This window comes from Triturus cristatus, chromosome 1_1, assembly GCF_964204655.1.
Source record: "Triturus cristatus chromosome 1_1, aTriCri1.1, whole genome shotgun sequence".
In the NCBI taxonomy this organism is placed as follows: domain Eukaryota; kingdom Metazoa; phylum Chordata; class Amphibia; order Caudata; family Salamandridae; genus Triturus; species Triturus cristatus.
Window position 1 is genome coordinate 648,832,420 of NC_140579.1, and position 26,956 is coordinate 648,859,375.

The 26,956-nt window shown below is 45.9% G+C and overlaps 1 protein-coding gene across 1 annotated transcript in view; it reads right to left on the reverse strand.

Moving 5' to 3' along the window:
- DBF4B (DBF4B-CDC7 kinase regulatory subunit) overlaps positions 1–26,956 on the reverse strand; it is a 130,051-nt gene that overhangs the window by 11,585 nt on the left and 91,510 nt on the right. Inside the window, 1 exon segment of the mRNA XM_085644196.1 lies at positions 22,073–22,197. Within this exon segment, the coding sequence (XP_085500322.1) occupies positions 22,073–22,197 (125 nt within the window).

Here is a 26,956-nt window from a genome sequence, read left to right on the forward strand (position 1 = left end):
GCCATTGCAGCAAAGGCATTAGAATTAAAAAGGAAACTATTCATTTTAATTTCGAATAGGATGGGTATATTAGATAAAATGGTCAATGTACTGAAATCACAAAGCAAAAGGAAAAGAGTAGTGAAAAGAACAAACTTTTGTAAAGTGTTTTCAGGAGAATGGATGCATAGTTCAAGTAGTGAACCTTTTTTTAATGAAGAGAGTTATTTTCAAAGTAATAGTTTGCTGCATGCAGTTGACACCAGAGGTCGTGCTTACGAAGTGAAAAATGGTTGTATAATGGAGAAGGAGAAAATGGTTCCAAGAGATGAGGTACAAGTGATGGCGGATGAGGCTATGGGGAGACGTCCTAAAGCCCCAGTGTACACTTGGAATTGTAGTAGTATTTGCACTGTGCGTCAGGAATCTATTGATAAATTTCGTGAGTTTCTAAGAGAATATAGTAAAAAAAGTGTAAAACAGAAGATTAAGGTGCTTCAAAGTCTAGATCCATGCAGAGTGAGAGAGAATACTGGTTTGCAGGGTCATTCTCTGGCTTGTCTATCTAGAAAAGTGTGTAATAGTGTTTTCCATCATTTTAGGATGCTGGCTGTTCATCATACTGAAATGAGAAAGTTTGTGAGACGGTTGTATTTTGCTAAAAGTCCAGCAATAAAGTTAGATGAATTAAATAGGGCTCTGTTCCGTGGATCGGTATCAGATGTAGAGAAGGTTGTTGATGAAATTCAGTTTTGTTACTTTGGTCCTGAACAAGACAGTGCAGAAAAGGACACAGTAAATGAGGAAGAAGTGGAAGAGAATGTAGAACCCTCTGTAAGTAAGACATTTAATGATCACATAACAAAATTTGCAATAATCTCTAATGAAAGACCAAAAATTACTTGTATTTGTTGCCGCAGAACTCACTATAGAAAACAAACCAGGTATGTTGATCTCTACAGAAAAAGTGAAAATGAAGATAATTATAAGTGGAAGGATTTTGCCACATATATATTTCTTGAAAATTGTTTTGAATTGGGTGAAGTTCAGCGTATTTGTAAATACTGTTACAACAAATTAGAAGAAAATAGAATGCCGACCAGAGCTGTACATAATAATTTAGAATTGGGTGCTATTCCTGCCGAACTTTCTGAATTAAATACATATGAGTCTATACTCATTCAATGTGTGTTCATCCCTTCCAGACCATAGTACGTATGGAGCCCAAAACTGGTAAATTACCTCCTTCAGATTTACTGAGAGGTTTAAAAGGTAGAGTGGTGTATTTGCCCTTGGATTTGAAAAAAAATATGGAAACTATTGATGCAGATACTTTAAAGAATAAGAAGATTTGGCAGGAGCTGGTAGATGTACGGAAAGTACAAAGAGCAAATTTGTATTTGAAAAGGAATAACAAATGGTATGAATCAATTTATATAGAAGAAGAAGAAGAAGATTTACAAGAAGACACAGAAACACCAACTGGACAAATTGAAAAAGTGGACAAGTCAAAGGAAGAAGAAATTTATGAACATTTTAGCATACATCCTCTACATTCAAAAGAAGCTATGGGAGACAATATTGATCTGTTTCAGATGAAGAAAGCAAAAGGAACTCCCGTGAGTGTATGGGAGGAGAGCTTGGAAGCTCGATGTTTTCCCCAGCTGTTTCCTAAAGGAAAAGGAGGACGATACGATGAACGTCCAGAACAGATTCCAGCTTCTGAGTATCGGACTACAAGACTATATGCAGAAGATCCCAGATTTCGACAAAGTATTCCTTATTTGTTCCATCTTTTATTTGAAAGCGACTTGTCTGCACTATCTTATGCAGTAAATCACATTTTAAAAAGTGGAGTACATTTACAAAATGTGTCTGCTAAGGATTTTATGGAGAAAGTGCAGCACCGAGATGATCATTTGGAAACACAACTGCTCAATCTGATGGCTTGTCAGCGTGGGACAAATGAATATTGGTACCGACGCCATGGTGAATTAAAATGCATGTTACGGAATTTAGGAACACCAACATGGTTCCTTACCCTAAGCTGTGCTGAGTACGCTTGGGATGATTTACTGGATTTTCTACGAGAGGCAAATTCAAACATTAAAAACATTGAATACAAGACAGCAGGAGAACTGTGCTCATTGGATCCGGTTAATGTTTGCAGATATTTCAATCATAGATTTGAGGCTATGATGTCCTTCATCTGCAATAAAAAAAATCCACCCCTTGGAGAAGTAGTGGATTTCTTCTGGAGAAAAGAGTACCAGGCAAGAGGTGCTCCTCATATTCATATGCTGTTGTGGATCAAGGATGCCCCAAAGTTTGGAACAGATACTGATGAAGCAGTGTTATCTTACATTGAAAAATATGCAACATGTGCTATACCAAAAAGCACAGAAGAGAAAAAGTTAAAGGAGCAAGTTTTACGTTTCCAAAGTCATCGGTGTGGAAAATACTGTCGACGGAAATACAAGAGCAAAGATAAGATAAGGTGCCGATCACGATCCGGCAAAAACCGGGTACAAACCGTCGGACGGAGCACAATCTCCATCCGACGCGTACCCGGTCGTCAATTTTTACAAACAAGGAATTACGATTCGCACGGGTACACCAGTACCGTACGAATCGTAAAAAAGCCCGACCGACCAAAAAAACCTACCAATGCGATCCGGAAAAGCGCCGACCTGACGTCGGGACGCTCGCAGCCAGCCATTCACGACCCAGGAATCACGATTCGCACCGACGTCACCCCGCACGGTGAATATTTTGCGGCAGCCAAAAACTGCCGGGAAATCAGGACGACGCGAACAAGGACCACCAGTACGCGACGGACAGACGACGACGCGAACAAGGAGGACCAGTACGCGACGGACACACAGGACCACGCGACCAAGGAGGACCCGTACGCGACAGGACGACGCGATCAAGGAGGACCCGTATGCGACAGGACGACGCGATCAAGGAGTACCAGTACGCGACGGACAGACATGGACCCGAACCTACGAGTCATCCCTGCCCTCATAGCAGTCCACCTCCTCTACAGGTTACGACGCAGACGCCGCAGAAGGTCAGAATAACTAAGGGAGGGGGGAAAGTGGGGTGGGGTGGGGGTGGCAGGACCAGGGCAGGCCACAAAACAACCACATAAGTCACACACCACACATGGCCTGGACATACCTGACTCCCATGCCCTGGTCACCACGAGGGGGTGGGGGCGTGTCCTGATAAGCCAGCGACCGCCACAACGGAAGTCCGTCACCACGCGAACCGGCAACACAACCAGACAGGTACGTCCCGTACCCACGCCTGAAGAGCGTGGGTACGAGTCGGACCACGCCCACACACGTCACCCCAACAATGGCGGGACGGATCGCACCCACGTGGCAAAGGCCTGGGTACGGGCCACACAAGCATCACATAGCGTGGGGACGGATATGTACGGACCCTACCCCCACCCCGTATGCAAGGAGCGCACCCCCCACCCCAACAGTGAAAGTACGACCCGTACCCCCACCCGCGTATGCATGGAGCATACCCCCACCCCAACAGTGTAAGTACGACCCGTACCCTCACCCGCGTATGCAAGGAGCGTACCCCCCACCCCAACAGTGTAAGTATGACCCGTACCCCCACCCGCGTATGCATGGAGCGTACCCCCCAGCCCAACAGTGTAAGTACAACCCGTACCCTCACCCGCGTATGCATGGAGCGTACCCCCCATGCCAACAGTGTAAGTACGACTCGAACCCTCACCCGCGTATGCATGGAGCGTACCCCCCAGCCCAACAGTCTAAGTACAACCCGTACCCCCACCCGTGTATGCATGGAGCGTACCCCCCATGCCAACAGTGTAAGTACGACTCGAACCCTCACCCGCGTATGCATGGAGCGTACCCTCCATGCCAACAGTGTAAGTACGACTCGAACCCTCACCCGCGGACGTACGGACCGTACCCCCACCCCCACCAGTGTAAGTACGACTCCTACCCCCACCCGCGGACTCACGGACCGTACCCCCACCCCAACAGTGTAAGTACGACCCGTACCCCCACCCGCGTTTGCATGGAGCGTACCCCCCAGCCCAACAGTGTAAGTACGACCCGTACCCTCACCCGCGTATGCAAGGAGCGTACCCCCCACCCCAACAGTGTAAGTACGACCCGTACCCCCACCCGCGTATGCATGGAGCGTACCCCCCAGCCCAACAGTGTAAGTACGACCCGTACCCTCACCCGCGTATGCAAGGAGCATACCCCCCAGCCCAACAGTGTAAGTACGACCCGTACCCCCACCCGCGTATGCATGGAGCGTACCCCCCAGCCCAACAGTGTAAGTACAACCCGTACCCCCACCCGCGTATGCATGGAGCGTACCCCCCAGCCCAACAGTGTAAGTACGACCCGTACCCTCACCCGCGTATGCAAGGAGCGTACCCCCCAGCCCAACAGTGTAAGTACGACCCGTACCCTCACCCGCGTATGCAAGGAGCGTACCCCCCAGCCCAACAGTGTAAGTACGACCCGTACCCCCACCCGCGTATGCAAGGAGCGTACCCCCCAGCCCAACAGTGTAAGTACGACCCATACCCTCACCCGCGTATGCAAGGAGCGTACCCCACACCCCAACAGTGTAAGTACGACCCGTACCCTCACCCGCGTATGCATGGAGCGTACCCCCACCACACCAGTGTAAGTAGACTCGTACCCTCACCTCGAATGCATTGAGCGTACCCCCACCGTGTATGTTCCAAGCGTACATATCCTGAAATCGGAGGTGTGTGTGCACAGTCCACCCAGCAGTGCCCTGAGACAGGAGGGGTGGGTGTGGAGTCCTCCCAGCAGTGCCCTGAGACAGGAGGGGTGGGTGCCTATCACTAACAGCAGTGCCCTGAGACAGGAGGGGTGGGTGTGGAGTCCTCCCAGCAGTGCCCTGAGACAGGAGGGGTGGGTGCCTATCACTAACAGCAGTGCCCTGAGACAGGAGGGGTGGGTGTGGAGTCCTCCCAGCAGTGCCCTGAGACAGGAGGGGTGGGTGCCTATCACTAACAGCAGTGCCCTGAGACAGGAGGGGTGGGTGCCTATCACTCCCAGCAGTGCCCTGAGACAGGAGGGGTGGGTGTGGAGTCCTCCCAGCAGTGCCCTGAGACAGGAGGGGTGTGTGCAGAGTCCTCCCAGCAGTGCCCTGAGACAGGAGGGGTGGGTGTGGAGTCCTCCCAGCAGTGCCCTGAGACAGGAGGGGTGTGTGCAGAGTCCTCCCAGCAGTGCCCTGAGACAGGAGGGGTGTAACACATGTGTGTGTGAGGCCAGAATTATCCACATGCATACTGGCTACAAGGGAACATGTCCCCATGAACTCATGTCAACAGACTCCACACACAAGTACAGTGATCACCAAGGATGCCACGATTGTTGCAGGTGGAGACATGGCCCTGCATGCATGGCCAAAGTAGAAGGGCTCCGTCACACACACAGCTCATGTAGACACAGCTCTGCGCTAAACATTGGGAACACCCTGCAGGGAAGAAAGCTGGGTACACAGAGGAAGGAATACACCCTGGGACAAGTGCACCATGCAGTAACTGCTTACATGAACAAAGAAAGTTAGCCAACACCTTGTGATGGCACACAGATCCCAGGGTCCCACCAATGAGCAGTACACTACTACATATCCCACACACCCAAACCCTCACACACCACCCAAAACCATGTAGCAGCCCCACCAACACCAATACCAGCATAGCAGTAGTGTGATAATGAAAACAAAATTAAGCTTTATTCAGCATGAGCACAATGTCCGTGGATCGCAGGCAGTTCAATCTTCACAAAGCCCATAGGGCAGTCAATGATTCTCAGCTGGATGGGGGACACAGTGGGATGCGTGTCCCCTACCTTGCCTGCACAGTCAAATGGCATCGTCTTCCACACTGGTGAGGGCATCAGGGGGGGGGGAAGCAACAGGCACCGCAGGGACATCAGGGCAAAGGGGCGGCGTTGTGGGTGCAGGGATGGAGGACTCCACCACAGGGGGTGGGTCAGTGCCAAAGGCGGAGGCCAGGATGGCACTACACACCTTTGCAAGGTCCTCCAGGGAGTCCCCTGCACCCGAAGGGACCTCAGGCCCCAAGGAGGGGGGGGGGTCAGAGGGATGGGTCGCAGCGCCACCGGGGGAGGGTGGAGACAGGGGGGGAGACTCAACCACCCTGACCGGGGACCTCCTTGACCGCTTGCGTGGTGGTGTAACTGTGGGGCTCAGGGACAGAGCGGCCATGAAGGAGTCCTTGGGGGAGATGTGGCCAGGAGAGCTGAGGGGAGGGGATTTGGAGGGAGTGGACTGGGTGGAATGCGGACTCCCACTATGGCTGCGTGTCACACGTTTGCCCCCCGACCCAGTGGGTGTGCCTACCTCACCCTGTGTGTGCGTGTCAGGAGGAGTGCGGTGGACCTTCCCTGCTGGTGTGGTGCCCGTGTCCGTTGATGTGGGTGCATGCCGACGTCTGGGTGTACGTGGGACAGGCATGGGAGTGGGAAGTGCGGATGGGGCAGGGGTAGGTGGGGGGAGGTCGCGCTGCAGGAGACCCACTGCTGCAGTCAGTGTGGAGTCTATGGACCTCAGCAAGTTGCGTTGGTCAGCCTGCGATGAATGAATGCCCTCCAAGAAAGCCTCGATGTTGGTGAGGGTTTTGCCGTGGGCATGGAGGACATTAAAGATCGCAGCCTGACCAACCTGCAGTTGCCGCTGGATGTCCACAGACTCTGCATTGGCGGCAGCAGTGGAGACAGGGGCAGGGGGTGCAGTGCCTAGCAGGAAGGAGACATGCTGTGACCGGGCACGCTGGGAAGGGACACGAGCAAGTGGGAGGCGGCTGGTGGGAACTGAGGGGGCGGTGCGAGGTGTTTTTCCGCTGTCAGCTGCTGGTGCAGCCACCGCCCACTCGGAGACATCCTCCTCGGACCTGTCAGCTTCGTATTCTGACGTGCCAGTCGACAGGTCCTCGGCCGCACTATCCTCCACCTCTGTCCCACTCGATGTGCCAGCCCCGATGTCACGGCTGGCACTGGTGCTCGGTCCCTCCGCCTTGCCTGTGTCCATGTCTCCCTCTGTGTCCCCCGACGATGCTGTGGGCAGGGTGGAGAGACAGAAATTAATCAGACAGCTGTACACATCAGTCACATGAGTCCAATCGACATAGGTAACACTGCATAGCCTGAAAAGGAAGATCCCTAACATCTACTAAACAAGGTACCAATGTAGGGCATGAAACACACAGTTGGTTGAGCCACCATGCCACTGAAATACCATGGAGAGCATGAGACAATAGCTAAACACAGGAAACGGAGTCTGACATAGCACCCAGGCCCTGGGGACAATCCAGCACTGCATCTGCACCACACAGCGTTGGCGAAAATACCGATGACCAGGGACCATATCCATGAACTTGAGACACATGCTGCATAGGTAATGCTGAAAACATGCCCAACATGACTCGGTCACTGCACATTGCGTGTGTGTCCAGACACATCACACACTGCCCAGACCCAGCAAGTAGAAATCAGGATTTGACACATAGGCATTGCCCGCCCCAACAAGACCCTACACGAGGCAAATTGTTGAGACACAGGTGGCACCAACATCTCATAGTCTGGGTGATACACACAGGGGCAGGCAAAAAGCAAGATTGGACGCCAAACAGCCAAGGTGCGCCTGTACAAATAATGAGGTACCAGTGCCCATCCTCAGATGAGTATAACAAGACACACAGGCACTGGCAACTGTGAGTATGAAGAAGGACAATCAGGTCAGGCTGCACAGTGGACACCTGTACAAAATAGCACGTCTATATACATGGTGACAGGGGACAATGGCACAGAGCACAACCTACGCTGTAGACACTGAGATTGTCCACGTTTATGATGACACATACACCACTGAGGAAAAGGTGCCCCAGGGGACAGTAGTGGGCACGCAACTACATGCTACTGAATGGTAATGACTGCAACACACGTCACCATCCCTGCACTATGTGTATCGCACACTCATGCACATCATGTCACAGGCCACTACATAGGACATGCGCGCTGTAAGGCATGACACATGAGAGACCAACTCCCATGTCTGGAGTCAGCATCAGTGCCAACTGACATGGAACCCACATGCAGTGAACTTGACAGTGCACAGGCAAGGTCCCACAACCTGTTACACACCACCCCCACACATGATGCTACAGTCATTGTTCTCGTGGACAAAGCGCCAGCCTACATTACCTTGTGAAGGAGTGACTACACACAGACCAGGGAACACATTGCAAGGAGGGGAAGGGTGGCAGGGGCGCAGCGCTATACTGGGGCAAACAGGATCTGCACAGCACCTTTAAACCATGCCAGTGAATTCATGCTACTGTGCCCTTACAAATGCCGGTGACACACAACAAACACACATGTACCTACCCCCTTCCGGCTGCTGCATCGCCTGTAAGCGCCTCTCCAGGTCTGGAAAGACCACCGGCAGCACACGCCTGTGGAGGTGGCTCAGACGGCGGCGGCCGCGGTTCTTGTGGCTCTCAGGTGAGTCCACCAGCAGGAGCCGTGCAATCCTCCGCGTCCAGCACCGGATATCCTGCCAGCGTTTCCTCACCTGGGGCAGGCTCCGCCTCCGACCATCCACACCCCTCACGGCACTGACGGCGGTCAGCCAGATCTGCTCCTTGGCAGTGGCGCCTACCTGTGAGGAGGAACAAGTGACACCACATTAATACACCAGCCACATGTCACAGAGAGACATATGGGTACAAATTAGCTGGTTACAACAAGGCATGTCATGCAGCCAACGCATTGCACCTTTGTCATAGGGACATCATCCCCTGGTGAGGGAAAAAGCAGTACGTGCCACAGTGGGTACACAGGTGGAATGATGGCAATGTCACAATCAATGATCAAGGCTCACACTGTGCATCACACCCACCCCTCCTGTCTCAGGGCACTGCTGTGAGTGATAGGCCCCCACCCCTCCTGTCTCAGGGCACTGCTGTGAGTGATAGGCCCCCACCCCTCCTGTCTCAGGGCACTGCTGGGAGGACTCTGCACACACCCCTCCTGGCTCAGGGCACTGCTGTGAGTGATAGGCCCCCACCCCTCCTGTCTCAGGGCACTGCTGGGAGACATCAGGCACCCCCCCCTGGGACCCCCCGACAGTACATGGCATGTGTGTTACACCTGGACACAATGCCAGAAGTCACAGTCACAACATAGGGACAGTCTGTGGCAGTGGCCTATGCACTCACCTGATACCCTGGTCGCCCATACAGCATGGAGTACTGTGGGAGGATCACATCCAGCAGAGCCATGTTCTCCTCCAGGGTGAATGGCTGTGTCCTCTCCACAGCCCTTGACATGGTTCCAGGGAATCAGTAGCAGCAGCTGGGTCGACGAATGCAAAGATGTGCAGGCAAGTACTCCCTCATGGGACCTGGCTGCCTTATATGTGCCCTTCTGCCCAGTCTCATGCACAGGAGTACAGAGTGATTGGTCACTCACATTTGCATCCTATGTTTCCACCAATCCCTTCAAACCTAGCAGTCTGTGGGTTCTCTATCGGTTTCATTCTCCTGCATGATGTCAGCCCCACAAACACATTGCAACAAAGTAGAATAATTCCAACTGACTCCTGCTGTGCACCTTCCAGAACAATTTCGAAATTTGAACTTGGTCTCCATGACAACCAGCATGCATGTAGGCCTTAATACTTGTCCCCTATGTAATTTGGAGCATCACACACAGGTACGGTGCGTTTCGGGGCCCTAGGGCACCCCAAATGCATGGCAACGGCCCGTACATGCATGCCTACGTTCACTATCACTATGGGTCTGCACACGTATGCGTACTCGTAGTGGTACGGGCCGTACACTCGCATGTACGCTCACTATCACTACGAGTACGCATACGCGTGCAGACCCATAGTGATAGTGAGCGTAGATGCGTGTGTACGGTCCGTACCACTACGGGTACGCATACGCGTGCAGACCCATAGTGATAGTGAGCGTAGATGCGTGTGTACGGTCCGTACCACTACGGGTACGCATACGCGTGCAGACCCATAGTGATAGGGCCGTACACACGCATCTACGCTCACTATCACTATGGGTCTGCACGCGTATGCGTACTCTTAGTGGTGTGTCCCTTGGCCACCACTTTGGCCCCTTTAACTATGTGTGGCACAGTCTTACTTGCTGCGTCAAGTGTGACTGCAGTCAGCAGTGGAGTGGGCAGGTGTGGCGAGCCATGCATTGGCGCCTTCCGTTTAGCACTGTACATGCGCACATGGAGTGGATCCACACACTTATATCCAGGTAGCTGTCCTTGTGCTCGTGTACAGGTTGTGACATGGCCCTGTGTTTTGCCATGGTGAAGAGGGGGGGTTCTGGCACTGGCCACCCTTGTCTACATGCACGCAGTCTACCTGCTGACGAGCAGACATTCACACACGCAACACGGCTGATTAGCTCTCCCTGTGTCTCGCTCCCTCTGTGTCCCCCTCTCCCTCCCTCCGTGTGTCAGCCTACTCCCTCTGTCCGTCTCCCTCCCTCTCTGTCCCCCTCTCCCTCCATCTCTGTCCCCCTCTACCTCCCTCTCTGTCCCCCTCTCCCTCCCTCTGTGTCCCCCTCTCCCTCCCTCCGTGTGTCAGCCTCCTCCCTCTGTCCGTCTCCCTCCCTCCCTCTCTGTCCCCCTCTCCCTCCCTCTGTCCCCCTCTCCCTCCCTCTCTGTCCCCCTCTCCCTCCCTCCGTGTGTCAGCCTCCTCCCTCTGTCCGTCTCCCTCCCTCCCTCTCTGTCCCCCTCTCCCTCCCTCTGTCCCCCTCTCCCTCCCTCTCTGTCCCCCTCTCCCTCCCTCCGTGTGTCACCCTCTGTCACCTCGGCCCAGCTTCCTGGGCACACACTGTTAGCAGATCTTTGAGTGGCCCTTGGCTTGTTGATGTGAGTTTGTTTCTGATCTCCAGGCACCCATTGGGTGTGATGTGTGTCTGTGCGCTGCTGCTGTGGTGGTGTGTGCTGCCACTCTTTCACAATGTTGGCTGTTCATTAGCTGCTGTCATGTGCAAAACAGTGCCTTTACCCCCATGTGTTGATGCAAGGCGTCCGCCATTTGCTGGCAAGTCATTCCTGTGTTGGGACACACTGTTTGTCTGGCTGTGACCTAGGCCATATGGGTAGAGTGAATTGTTGTCTGCTTCTGAGTTGCACTATGTGCTTTTTTGGGCCCAGCCTCCCGCCATCCGGGTTACCGTGTCATGTGTTGTTGTCTTCTGTGGCCTGTGACTTGACATTGTCCAGCTGGGTGCATGGGGCATGGTGGCAGCAGTGGCATGTGCGTGCTCATGGAGTGTGGTTGAGTCATGCGATGGCTTGTGGTGGTTGCGTGCCTGTTAGTGATGTTGGTTGTGGATGCCGTTCCCCCCATGTGAGGTGCGTTGTTTGTGTACTCACCCGGGTCTCGGAGTCCTTCTAATCCTTCGACTGCCTCCACCGGCAGTATGGCCATCACCCTCTCCTCCCAGGGATGGTAGTGTACGGGTCTGCGGGAGGGCCCTCCTCCGGTGGCGTTGGCCTGGTCGTGTTCATCCTGCCTCTTGGCTCGGACCCTCCTCCGCAGATCGTACCACCTGTTCTGGCATTCCTGCCTGGTCCGTCTGGTGTCCGCAACAGCATTCACAGCATCGACGATGGTCTGCCACATGGCTGTTTTTGCTGCCTGGCTGGTGTTTCTGACCAATGTTCCAAAGATCTGTGGCTCGACTCTGAGGATTTGATCAACAAGAACCTCCAACTCTCGGTTACTGAACTTTGGATTCTTGGTAGTGGGCATGATGAGGGGTGTGGATGGTGGGGGGGGGTGTGGATGGTGGGGGTGGTGTGTGGATGGTTGTGGGTGTGTGGGTGTGGTTGTGCAGGTGCGTGTGTGTGTGAATGTGATGAGGGTGTGTTTGTGAAGGTGGTTGTGTGAAGGTGTGCAAGTGTAAGGTGTAGTAAAGGTTGAGGTCTGGTGCTGTGGGTTGTCTGTGGGGTCTGGCAGCAGTGGGTCTGTTGCAAAGGCTCATGGTTTGTGTGTGTGGGCCCTTTTTATTGGTCCATTGGTGGGTGTGGCTGTGTTTGAATTGTGGGTGGGTTGGTTATAAGGAGTGGTGGTGTATTGGGCCTCTGTTTGTTTTTGGCAGTTGCAGGTCAGTGAAGGTGTTGTTTTGGTGTTTTTTGGCCATGTTTAGTGGCTTTGTGCCATTCGAATGGTGTATTGTTGTGTTGTTTTGTTGTGTCCTGGTTGTGTCCGTGCGTTTTGAGCGTGTGTACGGTGTGTACATGGGCCATTTGGTTGTACGGTGCTGTCCTTGTGTGTGGCTTGGTACGACTCGTACATGCGGTTGTGATGTTGGGGCCTGGGGTGCGCTCCGTAGTTAGGAGGTTGTGTTGGGGGTAGGACTCGAACGTACTGGGATGTACATACACGGTGGTTCGACACGTACAGGGGTGGGGGTAGGACTCGAACGTACTGGGTACACGGTGGTACGACACGTACTGGGGTGGGGGTATGACTGGAACGTACTGGGGTGTAGGTTCACGGTGGTACGACACGTACTGGGGTGGGGGTACGACTGGAACGTACTGGGGTGTAGGTACACGGGGGGTATGACACGTACTGGGGTGGGGGTGGGGCTCGAACGTACTGGGGTGTAGGTTCACGGTGGTACGACACGTACTGGGGTGGGGGTACGACTGGAACGTACTGGGGTGTAGGTTCACGGTGGTACGACACGTACTGGGGTGGGGGTACGACTGGAACGTACTGGGGTGTAGGTACACGGGGGGGTATGACACGTACTGGGGTGGGGGTGGGGCTCGAACGTACTGGGATGTACATACACGGTGGTTCGACACGTACAGGGGTGGGGGTAGGACTCAAACGTACTGGGGTGTAGGTTCACGGTGGTATGACACGTACTGGGGTGGGGGTGGGGCTCGAACGTACTGGGGTGTACATAGACGGTGGTACGACACGTACTGGGGTGGGGGTACGACTTGAACGTACTGGGGTGTACCTAGACGGGTGGGGGTATACATACACGGGGGGTACGTGTCGGACGTACGGGGGCTGGGGGGAGTGTTGGGCGCGTATGCGGGCACATGTCTCCATGGTTGCTATAGGAGTTCGGTGCGGACGGTGTTTTTTCCATACGGTTGTACGCTCGGACGCACGGGATGGATCGTGATTCCTCGGTCGGACTTGGCTTTTCACGTTTGTAAGGTAAATCGTCCGAGGACGTGTCGGACACATTTTCCGACCCGAGGACGTGTGGGGAATGATTCCCAGTGCGGTTCGTATGGACTTTTTACCATGCGAATTGTGATTGCCAGTTCGTACGGCACTTGTACGATTCGTACGGTAAAAAGACCCGATACGAGTCGCACGGGGACATTTTTTACCGGATCGTGATCGGCACCTAAATGTCGATTTGGATTTCCTAGACCTGTTCTTTCAAATGGAAGAGTAAACAATTTTATGTCATCTGTGAGACATACTATCACAAGAAAATCACCTAAGAATACCTACAACCTAAAAAGAAAAGAAGAATCAAAAAATATAAATGACTACAACCCAGTCATTTTATCCATGTGGAATGCTAACATGGATATACAGTATGTAGCTGACAATTCCATTGCTGTTGCTCGATATGTAACGTCTTACATTACTAAATCTGAAAAAACTGAATTGAAAGAAATGTGGGGAGAGAATTCTCACGAGAAGACTGTCAGTAAGAAGCTGTACAGTTTCAGTTTAAAGATGTTATCGCATCGAGAAATTGGATCCTACGAATGTTCAGATAGGTTATCTTCTGCAAGTCTCTACTCGAAATCAAGAAGAATAATTTGGGCAAGTTTAGGCCTTGCAGCAATGAGAAATCGGGTACTGAAATCTGTTGGAGAAATTGAACATTTGGCCGAGAATGACCCAGAAAGTACAGATTTTTTTAAATCAAACATGTTGGACACATATTATCCAAAAAGAAGTCATCATCTGGAAAACATGTGTCTCTATGAAGTGCTGCAGAACTACATTTATTCACGGAAAGCCGCAGAAGACATCAACAATGGAAAATATAAAGTCATTGGTGAGGAAGGATGTTTGGTGAAGCAAACAAAAGGAAGTTTGATAAATCACAGGAAGCTGAGTTGCGACACTACTGACAAAAAGGAATTTTACTACTTGGCTCTTTTACAGCTGTTTAAACCATGGCGTACAGAGGATGAACTACTGGGAGAATTTCAAAGCTATGAAGATTCTTTTAATGCTTGCAAAGACAGCATACAATGCAGTACATTCTCAACTTATCTGCAAATGTTAAATGAAGAAATTGAACAGGAAACTACAATTGCAGCTGAAGTAGCTAGAGACAGTTCTCCAGACAGCCAAAGTTCAGGAACACTCAGTCAAGATCCCCTAGGACAACCAATCGTTGAAAATGAAGCATCAATAGCCATGAATGAAGTGGAAACGGCTATGAATCAAGCTCAAGAAGAATTTATAGACTTACAAAATTTGGAAAGACAACTGAATGAAGAGCAGCAACAAATTTATGAGGAGATCAGAAGCAAAATTGATCACGGATTACTACATGAAAAAAAAGAGTGCTCATGCACATCATTTCATCCAATCAGGATGTATGTAAGCGGACAAGCTGGAACTGGAAAAAGTTTCTTAATAAAAGTCATCAGAAGCTACCTACAGCAAAAAACGGATTCTACTTTGTCTTGTGTGGTTACTGCTCCAACTGGGTTAGCAGCATATAACATAAAAGGAATCACCTTACATCGGTTGCTAATGTTACCAGTGGAGCATGAGAACAAAATACAATACAACAAGCTAACTGGAGAAGCATGCTTGGAAGTTTCAAGAGTATTGAAGAAGATGCAAGTTCTCATTATTGATGAGGTGAGCATGGTATCAAACTTAATGCTTGCCTTTGTGCATTTAAGAATGCAGCAAATTCTAAGGACAGACTATGACGTGTTATTTGGTGGAAAACATGTCATAGTTTTTGGGGATCTTCTACAACTTACTCCAGTTAAAGGACAACCAGTGTTTAATACTATGACACATGAAGACACAAAGAAGTCATTGGGAAGCATCGGTAATGCAAATATTTGGTCCTTCTTTGAGTACAAGGAACTTACTACTAATATGAGGCAAGCAAACGATGAAGAATATGGAAGTATTCTGAAAGATATCAGAATTGGACTACTCACTGAAGCTGGCACGAAAGCATTACAGAGTCGGCTGCTACATAATTTATTTCCAAAGGAAGAAATAGTTGCAGAGAAGATATACAAGAACATTGCAGAAAAGAAAAGTGTCATCTGCTTAATGCCAACTCTACGTGAATGCTCAATATTCAATGAGGAGCTTTTAAAATTGGAAAAGGAAGATATCAGGAAATTGGAAGCAGTGGACAAAATTGAGGATGGAAGAATTACTATCACATTAACAGGCACACTGAAAAATAAATTGGATTCACTAGAGAAGAACATTTCCAAAACAGCTGGATTAGAAAAAAATCTATATGTTTGCATGAACTGTAGAGTATTTTTAAGGAGAAATTTGGATGTTGAAAAAGGTTTAGTTAATGGAGCTATGGGAAGAGTTGTGGGTTTTATTAATTATCAGAAAAAAGATGGAATTGAATGTTTAAAAATAAAATTTGATCAGATAGAAGAAGTTAAAGACATTTGTCGTTGTTCAGTTCGTTTCATGCTTGTGAAAGACTTATATGTACGTAGGAAGCAGTTTCCGTTTTCTCTAGCATATGCTGTAACTATTCACAAGTCTCAAGGATTGACTGTAGATTGTGCTTTTGTGAACATTGGTTCAACTGTGTTCAAAGAAGGTATGGCTTATGTAGCTTTGTCACGAGTGAAAACATTATCTGGTTTATTCATGATAGACTTTGATGACTCAAAAGTTAGTGCTGATACAAATTGTGTAAAGGAGTATAATAGATTAAGAAGAACCTATGCTCCTCATTTAGGTCAGTATCCTGTGTTTGAGAAACGTGTAGTTTCTCGTAAAAGGAGAAATGAGAATATCTGTAATGAAGATGTAGAGAGGAGGAAAAAAAAGAGGAGTGATGTAATTGCAAGCAAAAGAAAAAGGAAAATGTTGAAGAGGTTGTAGGTTGTCATTTTGAAAATAGCTCTGGTGTCAACTGCTACGCTAATGTAGTGCTGAATGTTGCATTTTATCTGGAAAGTGTGCAAGAGCAGATAATAGTAAATCAGAGAAAAAGATTCTGTTCTGAGTTGAGTCTCCTTTTTCAAAAGCTGAGTAATGATAAAACTCAACTAGAAAGTGCTACTGAAATTAGAAAACTTTTAGATGTATGTTCAGGACGAACACAGTTTTCTCAAAATGTACAGCAAGACGCACAGGAATTCTTGATGTTTTTTCTTCAGGTACTGGAAGAAGAAGGGGTTCCCATTGAAAATATGTTTGGTGTCTCTTATAAATGGGAACATAGTTGTGAAAACTGTTACAATACATGTGGCTCTAATGTTGATTCTGAAAGGTTTATTTATTTAACATTGCCAGAAAGTAAAACAGTCACTTTTGCTAAATTAGTTAAAGATGCTAATCATAGCATGGAATGCAGTGAGTGTCAATCTGAAATGTTTTCAACGTTAATTTTAAAGGAATACAGAAAATATGTAATTTTAATGATGCAACGATGTAAAGCTGATGGTTCAAAATTGGATACTTTAATAAAGAAGTTTACAGGACAGCAATTATCAATTTCAGGAAAAACTTTTGTAACAGTTGCAATAATTTTCCATGAAGGACCTACTGTTACTTCTGGACATTACACAGTTTATCTTAAATGTGAAAAAGGCTGGACACTGTGTAATGATTCTCAATTGATTTTCAAGCAACGTTTGCCTTTTGATTTAGCACATTCCTATCTAATCTTCCTGAAACCTAAATTTTAGAGAGACTTGGCAAGATCTGTACAAAACAATTTTACCATTTTATTGGATTACCATTGGAATTTAAAAAAAAAAATGATTTTACAAATTATCATTTGGCCTAATGGAAAGGTAACCAATTGTAATGTGGACTTTTTAAATTTTTAATGAAACTTTGGAAAACCAAAAATTTAGACAAAATCATTAACATCTGCACAATTTAAATTTTGGAATGTTATTGGATTGCCATTGGAAATTTATTCAAAAAAGATTTTTTAAATTACTATTTGGCCATGAGGAAAGGTAAACAATTGTATTGTGGACTTATTTAATTATTAATTAATCAATCGGAAACCAAAATGTTACAGAGAATCGGTGAGATCTGAACAATTTAAACTTTAGAATTTTATTGGATTAACATTGGAAATTTAATCAAAAAAGAATTTTAAAATTACTATTTGGCCTAAAGGAAATGGAACCAGATGTATTGTGGAGTTATTTGAGATATATTTTTGTGATTATACTTCTGAAACAAAAATGTCAGACGGTATTTTAAAGAAATAAGTATTGATATTAGATGATATTTTTTTAGAATATTATGCATTTCTATAATGTTATGTTTAAGTAAAAAGAGATTCTGGGCTTTTTTAAAACAATCTTTGAGATTGTTATTTTTTTTTGCCCGCTGTTAAATGATGAATGCAATTGCTTTCACAATTTATAGTGAAATGCAATATATTCTGAAAACAGCAAAAAAAAGGCAAAACATTTTTTGGGAAAATATGTAAATATGTGTACTGTATTATAAAATGTTTTATTAAATATTAATACTTTTTTCTTTTTTTCAGATTGAGATAGAAAATTTTCGAAAACTTGAACCATTGATAAAGCAATTAAAATTAAATTTTAATTCATAAATAATTTTTAAAGTGGGTATGGTAAGTCAAAAATTTCATGGTCCCTTTTTTCCACTTCTCCACAATCACATTTTCAGTTTTTCATTGTAGTCTCTCAAGGACCTTGTAATGTGATAATTGATTTTTAGTGTTTTTAAAAAAAAAAAAAAAAATTACGCGTACCGTACGCGTACGGTAAAAAAAAATAAAAAAAAGTTTTAAAAAATATATAAAAAAAAGTTAAAAGGTAAGGTTGGCTCTTAAAAGAGCCGTTGTGTTCATGCAGGGACAGAGGAAAGAAAGAATGGGAATATTAGTCGGTACGACAAATGTGCTGATCTATTAAATTGTTCACTAGGGCAACACTGGTCTCCCTATGACAAATTAGATCATGACAAGTGGCGCACCGAATTAAAACCCTCGCAAACCGATGGTTGGTTTCCAGAGGACGAGAAAAAGGAGATGCTCCCCCCACAGATGAAGGGCTCAGCTGACCTACCGAAGATGGACTCGGCCCTGCAGATGATGGACCAGGCTGAGCTGCTGTGGATGTGCTTGGTTGACTTACTGAAGGGTTACCTTCAGTATGTCGAGCATGTGTCCTACCGTGTACATCTTGAAGGTGTCTCAACATGGTGTGATTCCCGAAGGAATACTTCTTGTTGGGATTCCCTCTTGAAAGTACACGGCCACAAAGCTTACAAGTCACTAAGGGTGCATTTACCTTTTTCTTGCCCTCTGGAAAAGAAAAATACTCCCATATGAAAGAGGTCTTTTGTTTCCTCCTTCTCTGCCTCAAGGTAGTGCTGCTAGCCTCACTCTCAGAAGAGCTCTGCTGTTCTGCCATCGTATCACAAAGACAACCCAGCTCCTTCTCCTAAGGGATCACAAGCAGAAATGAGGGGAATGGGTGTGGTGTAGGAGAGTTCTAGAACTGAAAGTAGTAAAAACCAATCAAAAGTCTTGTTTCTTGATCACATGACCCAACGTGCACGTACGTTACGCTTACGGTGCGCTTACGGTGCGCTTACGGCAAAAGTACGCATGCGCGTAAAAAAGACACGCGCACGCGCGCATGCGCAAAACAGGCACGCCCCTTCACTTCCGCGTAACATGCGCGTGCAGCGTACGCGTTACGCGCCGCGTACGCGTGACGTACGTCTACGCAAATTGCGTAAATGAACGCAAACAGCGTAGAAATCTAACGTAATAAAAGCAAGACGTGCGCTTACCGTACGCGCACGTTAAAAAAATACTAAAAAAAAAAAAAAAAAAGGGGAATTTAAAAAACACTATGTTATACTAATAAATCTTACCTGTTTAGTTTAAAAAAAAGGTAAAAATAAAAAATATATTGTAGAATTTTTAAAATTTAACCATAGTCTTTAAAAAAGGATAGAAAATTAAAATAAAAATATGTATAAAACATTGCAAAAAAAAAAAAAAAAAAAAGGTAAATATAAGAATTAGCATTAAAAAAACCTTGCAAATTCACTGAAAAAACCATGGGTTTCACACACGTTATAGTTAGGAATTAGCATTTAAAAAACCTTAGAAATTCAATGAAAAAACCAAAGGTTTCACACACGTTATAGTTAGCTGGACATTTCACTCGTAAAAAACCAATGAAATTCCCCCGTTATAGTTAGTTCAGCTAACTATAACTCGCGCGCCCGCAATGCACTACTGATGATGTCACATATTACATCACTCATGACATGGTCACTGACATCACTCATGACATCACTGATGACATCTCAAATGACATCACTGATGACATCACTGATAACATCATCCTTGTGATAGAGTGGCAGACCTCCTCTTCCCCTAATATAACCTTTGATACACACATTCAAAAATAGAGACTAAAATTTTCAAAACAATGGACATACCAATACCAGTTACAACAACCTCTTCAGTAATTCTAAGAACCACATACACATCCACTCATTCACCAACAGTCCTATACAGTCACTCATACATGTACTCACTCATCATATGTACTCATACACCTATACATCCTGTTACACAATGCCACTCATCCATAGAGTTACTCACACACATAGTCACTCATGCTAATAAAGAAACAAACATATATTTATTTGCATATACAGTTATACACACACCACCACACTTACTTCTACGGAAACTTACACATACTTAGTCTTATAAACAGTCACTTATAGAAACACATACTTATTCATACAGGAACTCTTTCAATCTCTCACTCTCACATATACTCACTTATATACACCAATAGTCACATATACTAGTTTAAAACATATGTAGTTACTCATAAAGACACTATTGAGACAGTCATTCACTCACTAACACACCCATACACACACTCATCCACCCATACATTCCTGCACACATGCTGTCTTCAACACATACAAAGAGTGAATCACTCATTCATGCACCTATGCACTACGTAATACCCCCCACCGAACCATGCAGACACTCAGACTGATACTCAAAAAAACAACTAATAACCTATATAGACACCCATGAAGCTACTCACCAACCCATGCAGCCACTTATACACAAAGTGAGAGACTGATACAGATATTTACATATTTAAACATTACTCAGTAAGCCATGTATTCACTATGATACACTTAATCAGTCAGTTACACAATAAATTTTTCTAAAATAAAGCATCCATTTAGACACTTATATACCCATTTATTCTTCCATTGACCTTGAGATATACATATATAAAACATATTTAATTTTCAGAAAAACACACATTCACTGGATGATGTCATCAGTGATGTCATCAGTGATGTCATTTGAGATGTCATCAGTGATGTCATGAGTGATGTCAGTGACCATGTCATGAGTGATGTAATATGTGACGTCATCAGTAGTGCATTGCGGGCGCGCGAGTTATAGTTAGCTGAACTAACTATAACAGGGGAATTTCATTGGTTTTTTACGAGTGAAATGTCCAGCTAACTATAACGTGTGTGAAACCTTTGGTTTTTTCATTGAATTTCTAAGGTTTTTTAAATGCTAATTCCTAACTATAACGTGTGTGAAACCCATGGTTTTTTCAGTGAATATATATATATATATATATATATATATATATATATATATATATATATATATATATATACACATATACATATATACACACTCACCCCCAATGAACAACCTGCGAAGCAGAAAGAATGGTTCCCCAGAAAGAACTACTCGTCCAAAAGGAAAGGGTGCCTCGTGAGGACCATCTAATGGGAAGGTGAGATTGCTTAGGAAGTATTTTGCATTGGGAAGAGAAGGTTCCTTAGTAAGCACTGCCAATCAGGCAAAGACTACTACACAAGGACAGCTGCCACAACACAAGAATGTTCTTCACCCAAAATCGCCTATTAAGGGAAAATGTCCTTGTGAAAGAATGCCCAAGTAAGACTGCTCTGGGTAAATGCTGATTTTTAAGTGGTCACCAAAAAGATAAATTCATAGGTTCGGGTACCCAGGAAGAAATGTTTTTGGGTAACCTGAAAGAACAAAAATTAAAATCGAACTGTGGCAAAATACATCTTCTATAAAAATAAGGACGGAAGCATCTTTTTGCTCATCACCAAAACACTATCTCCAGCCTCAATCACCCACACCAATGATCAGAATGTAATATCTCAACATCCGCTGGTTAACAAGGAGCACCTAAGGGCAGGTCTCCTTCCCATTCAGCCGCCACTCACTCTCTCACCCATCTTTCCAATAATTGGAGATGGTCAACCAATCAAATTATTTGCAATTTAACTGGGAGTGCAGGCACTAAATTTATCAATCATCTTAGACCCCAAAAAAACAGAAATGCTGCAGTGCAGAAAGGAGGTGAGACTTTCAACTCTAAAGTGGTTCCTTAAATTAAATACATTTTGCTTCACACTACAGAAACAAAATACAAAATCAGTTAATGTTGCTGTTATAGACAAGCATATTAAAAAAAAAAATCCCAGACCTTGGCAAAAATATTGCATGCAACTGAAGATCTTGTGATGGAAAAGTACTCCTAGTCCATGCAACATATAAGATGGCACGCCACCAGCAATTTGATTTCTATTCACATGCAAAGTAGTATAGACCGCTATTATAGTACAGCTTCCCAAAAACTGCAGTCAGGCATGCTAGGTGCACACAGAAAGGCACGGACAGGATAGGTTTGCTAAGAGGGAGGAGTGGACTTACCTAGAATCCGGACAGACTGGTGGACTTTCTATGAAGTCGTTGGGGAACTGAGAGATGACATGATCAACAAGAGCATAATGTGTTGCCTCCAATGCAAAGCGATTGTGCTGCTCACTGTAGAGATGCTGAAAATTAAAAGAAGAGTTCAGCACAGAAACACACGAAGGCAGCAATGACTAACATATTGCCCCAGTTCTCTGAGGTGGATAAAGACATAATCATGCAATAGATTTGCTACACTTAGCCTAGCCAATTACACATCCTCACTGATACCACACTTCACTATCGGCAAAGCCAAATGTCTTGACTATGGGAGAGCTGTTGGCTTTGCCAATGTCTTTTAGAAATGTACAGCAGCGTGGCTGCTGTTCAACATGGCTAAAAGTTAGTGGAGTGGTGTAACGTGGTGTGGCGTGTTGTAAAGTGGCGTGTAGTGGTGTAAAGAGGATTGGTGTAGAATTCAGTGGAGTGGAAGGGCGTAGGGTGCGCAGAGTAACGTGGTCTAGAGTTAAGTAGAATAAAGTCAAGTGGAAGAGTGGAGTGGCGGGGAGTGGCATAAAGTAGTACAGTTGTGGGTGTACTTCAGAAATAAACTCATCAAGGCAAAGGTAAGAGGCATAAAAATGAATGACAACAAAAATAGGTGAGCAGCAAAAGCATCGTAAATGTATAAATGTGTTGCTAGTGTGCCATTTATACATAACCAATTAATCCAAGCCACATAAAATTTATTTCTATTTTAGTTGTGCGGGTAAGCCACAAGATGTAGGCCTAGATAAAGAATGTTCAACCAAGTGTTGAAAACAGAACGAATGGAGAAAGCAGCACAAGACGTGGAGACAGAGGAAGTGCCTAGCTTGTGGTGGTAATCAATAAATGATTAATAAAAAAAAGTGCAGTAATGGAAAAATAGTACCTGAATCACAGAGCGAGCAGCCGACCGACACTAATTAGGATGAATCAATCTGTGCTTGGACCGTGCTCCACACAAAGAAAAGAAAGTGATGCCTGGCACGGAATATGCCTTTTACGCATGCCTTCACGCCGCATGCAATTACAACGCGGTCGTTACAACAACTGCATTGTAACAATGCATACCATTACCCCGCAAGTCGTAACGACTTGCGGAGGGGGCACTGGATGTTTGAATAGTATAATTTACTATTCCAACTCCAGTCTGTGCGGACAGTAGGGAAGATGTTGGATTTTAAATCCAACACCTTCTCCCCCCTCCGCAAGTCGTTGTTCCGACTTGCGGGGTAATGGTATGCGTTGTTACAACGCGGTCGTTGTAGCGACCGTGTTGTAATTGAATGCGGGGTGAATGATTCGTTGTAAGGGCTGTTTACCCCTGCCACGTGCTGGCCATTTTAGAGGCAGCACAGAGTGATAATGATGCCAGCGAATGGTAAGCAATGGGCGGGTTCAACACCCTTTATAGTAAACAATACATCTCCCAGCAGACAGCACATGACACGGATTGAATTTTGCTGCAAATATAACATGGCACTTTGCACAAATTTGTAATACTGTTTGCAAACACAACCTTACCCTACTCTACCATGGACATGAGCCCCACCCCCTGGTTGCCTCAGTCATCTCCATTGGTAACTTTTCCCACTAATATCTATAAATTCCTGCAGCAAACTTTTCTCTCTATCCTTTCACAGACACCATGGATAGTTCTGGTAAGTCAAAGTTACGCAGTGGTGAATGAAATATTTTAAGTGGCAAAACATCATCTCACTAGTCTTATTACGTTTAGACGACTACATTTAAAGAGATGCCAAGATCCTACAGCAGGGACAGACATTAAGAAAGCAGCACTGCTGGACAAGTAATCAAAGTATATTGAATGGGTGTCCAGGTTAAAATTGGCATACATTTTACATCAACAAAGGAGAACAAGGAAGGATCTGTTCCTTTCTTGTATCCTTCACTTACTTTCCAGGTTATCCACATTGAAATCATAAGCACCAAATTGTCCCGCCCATGAGCCGGAACACATACCACTTTACATAATATAAATATATACTTTTCTGAGTAAAAACTATTTTTCCTACTTACAATAAAATACATTTGACAGGCTATTGAAGGCTTTATTGATCAATTTTCATTTTTCTTTTAAATTAAAAGCAGCCGATTTTATTTAAGTGACTAAATAAAGATTGACAAACATTTTGACAAAGAATTTTTATAAGGAAAGTGAGAGAACAAGAGTCATGCATGCTCTGTGATCTGACAGGCACTATGACGTCAGAACTCAACTGTAATAAGTTATTACAGTTTAGCAGCTAAGTTATTTCTTTACTGGGGCAATCAGGGACATCAGAAGTGGTTTGTAATAAGGAAATTAAGGACTGCCTTTTATACAGAGGTTGCAGGCTCCCATGTACAAGTATATACAACAGGTAACTGAGTAATATGACCCAACATTGCCATTAAGGTGTTCTACTGACATCAAACCACAAGGCCGAAGGCTGGGTGGTTTGTAAATGTCAGCAGAATCCTGGGATGGCAATATAGGACCAAATTACACTTTACCTGATGCATATTTTCAATATTACATGCTTGTTTTGGGGTGGTTACTTTGAACAAAGCTGTGTTCTTCAAATTGCAGAAGGGCAATATTGGTAACTGGAGCATTTAGGTTCAATGTTAAATGACCAATTTTTAATAACATCCCAGACCAATTTTGACGGTGCAGCATCAACTACATAATTATGGATTCACTGTACTTGCCAAAAAATTTGAAAAATGTGTAGATTCCACCAAAAATTATGTTTATACCTGAAATTGATGAAAATGCAGTCAGAAAATATGCATCATAATTCAGATTTTTGATACATAACTAAGAGAACCTTGCCGCACAATTTAGTCTTCTATGCCACAATCTTCAAATAGCCCAGAGTTAAACCTCTACAGAGTGGTTTGGGTGTGGTCATGAAATCCATATTTCACAAGGAACAATTATTCAATTTACATATTTCACGGTTCACTGTGAAATATGGGTTTTTATACCACTGCATTTCTGCAATAATAGCACCCAAACGTACACCTATCTATAGAGTTTATCTCGAGCCACTAGGTGAACTTGGACCCAGTCTATCCAGTTTTCAGAACTCTGGGAAAAAGATGCATGGGCGGCAAGAGTTTCGTTTTCCATTCCAACCGAAAGGCATCTCATGAGGGTTCGTGTCAACACTCCAATGTACAAAACATTCCACACTGCACGCTCAACAGTGGTGAAAGGTACATGTGGTTGTCCCCACTGCCACACCACACAAACTTAGGACGTGGGCTCCACTCGTGATCTGCCAGATGCCACCTGGTTAGTTAGTCCTCTCTGGGACACTGCCCGTTGGTTTGTTATCAGGAAAATGCACTGGGGCTCCAACCACCCACAGAGGAGAAGACCCTCCTCACAGAGGACCCAGGATCCACTCCATGCTGCTTGTTGCAGTACCACTTGGCGGTAGTGTTGTTCGTGAGAAGCTGTACCAGCCTCTCCTTGATGGATGTCAGGAAGGCCTTAAGAGCCAAATGAATGGCCTACAACACCAAGAGATTGATGAGGAGCCAGCCCTCCAGTGGAGAACAGTTACCTCATCTCCATCCCACCCAAGCCCAGCAGACCAGAGACATGCACTCCACCACCATTAGCTCATGGTGAGGAAGGGAGAGGGGTCTACCACTGGACTAACTGCATTTGAGCAGACACTGCTGCGTTTCACGAGCAGTCTCCTTGGGGACCTGGTCAGAATGCCTAGATGCTGGGCCAACTGGAACTTCAAATTCCATTGCAGAGCTTGCATGCATCAGCTGGCAGAGCCGACAGAGGATGCTTGAGGCAGAGCTGTTCTGATGTTTCACTCTTGATTCTAGATCACATTGAGAGCATTAGCCTGAACGTAATGGACTCGTTGCGGCAGAGGGAAAAGACCTAAGCTTCACCTTGTTCAGGATTGCTCCTATGGATAGAAGGCTCCAACAAAGTTGTCAAGTGGGAGTTTGGCTCATTGAAACTGAACTGCAACCACATCAAGAGGTTAGCCATTGCCCAGAGGTGGTCCACGAAGGACTGGTAAGCTTGCTTTCAACAGCAAGTTTTTAAGGTACGAGAATGCTGGTATCCCCAAACTCCAGAGATGGGCATTGACCCAATCACTTTTTTGTTTTTTGTTTTATAGTTCTGGGGTACTGGGGTGAGGCCAAATGTGAGTGCAGCACACTGAAAAGGTTCCTGGCCTTCCCTGAACCACAGAGAACGTTTGTGGGACTGCAGGACATTTATATGAAAACGTGTCTCCTGCAGGTCCAAAGATACCATTCAGTCAACCGAATCAAGAACAGACAGAAGCATTAGCATTTCCAATTTGTCTTTCCACAGGAAGGCATTCAGAGACCTCCTCTGGAACCAAGCAATAGTAAATGCAACAACCCCCTCCTCTTCCTGAGTCCGAAACCCTCTTGATAATACCCTTGGAGGGCAACAGCACACCTCCTGTAAGAGAAGAGACAGGTGTGTATATATAGAATAGTAGGTGGCACTGAAAGAAAAGGCAGGCACACCTATTTTGAAAGATCTGTGAGACCCATCTATTGAACATAAGGGATTGCCAACCTGGGAGGAAATGTCGAATCATGGTTAGGTATGCACCACTTGGAGCACACTAAAGAAGTTTGATGGCCCACACACTGCTGCCAGATCCACGTCCACATAAGGACTGGGGTGTCTGCTGCATCGGTTGAGGGGGGTCTCGGTCTATACACCAGCCTACTAGAATAGACTCTAAACTGGAGTAGATGTGGGAACTCTTTGCATTGTAGCGCTTTAAGAACAGCAAACCTATGGAGCTGCAGACCCCTTTCAGAGTCCACCTT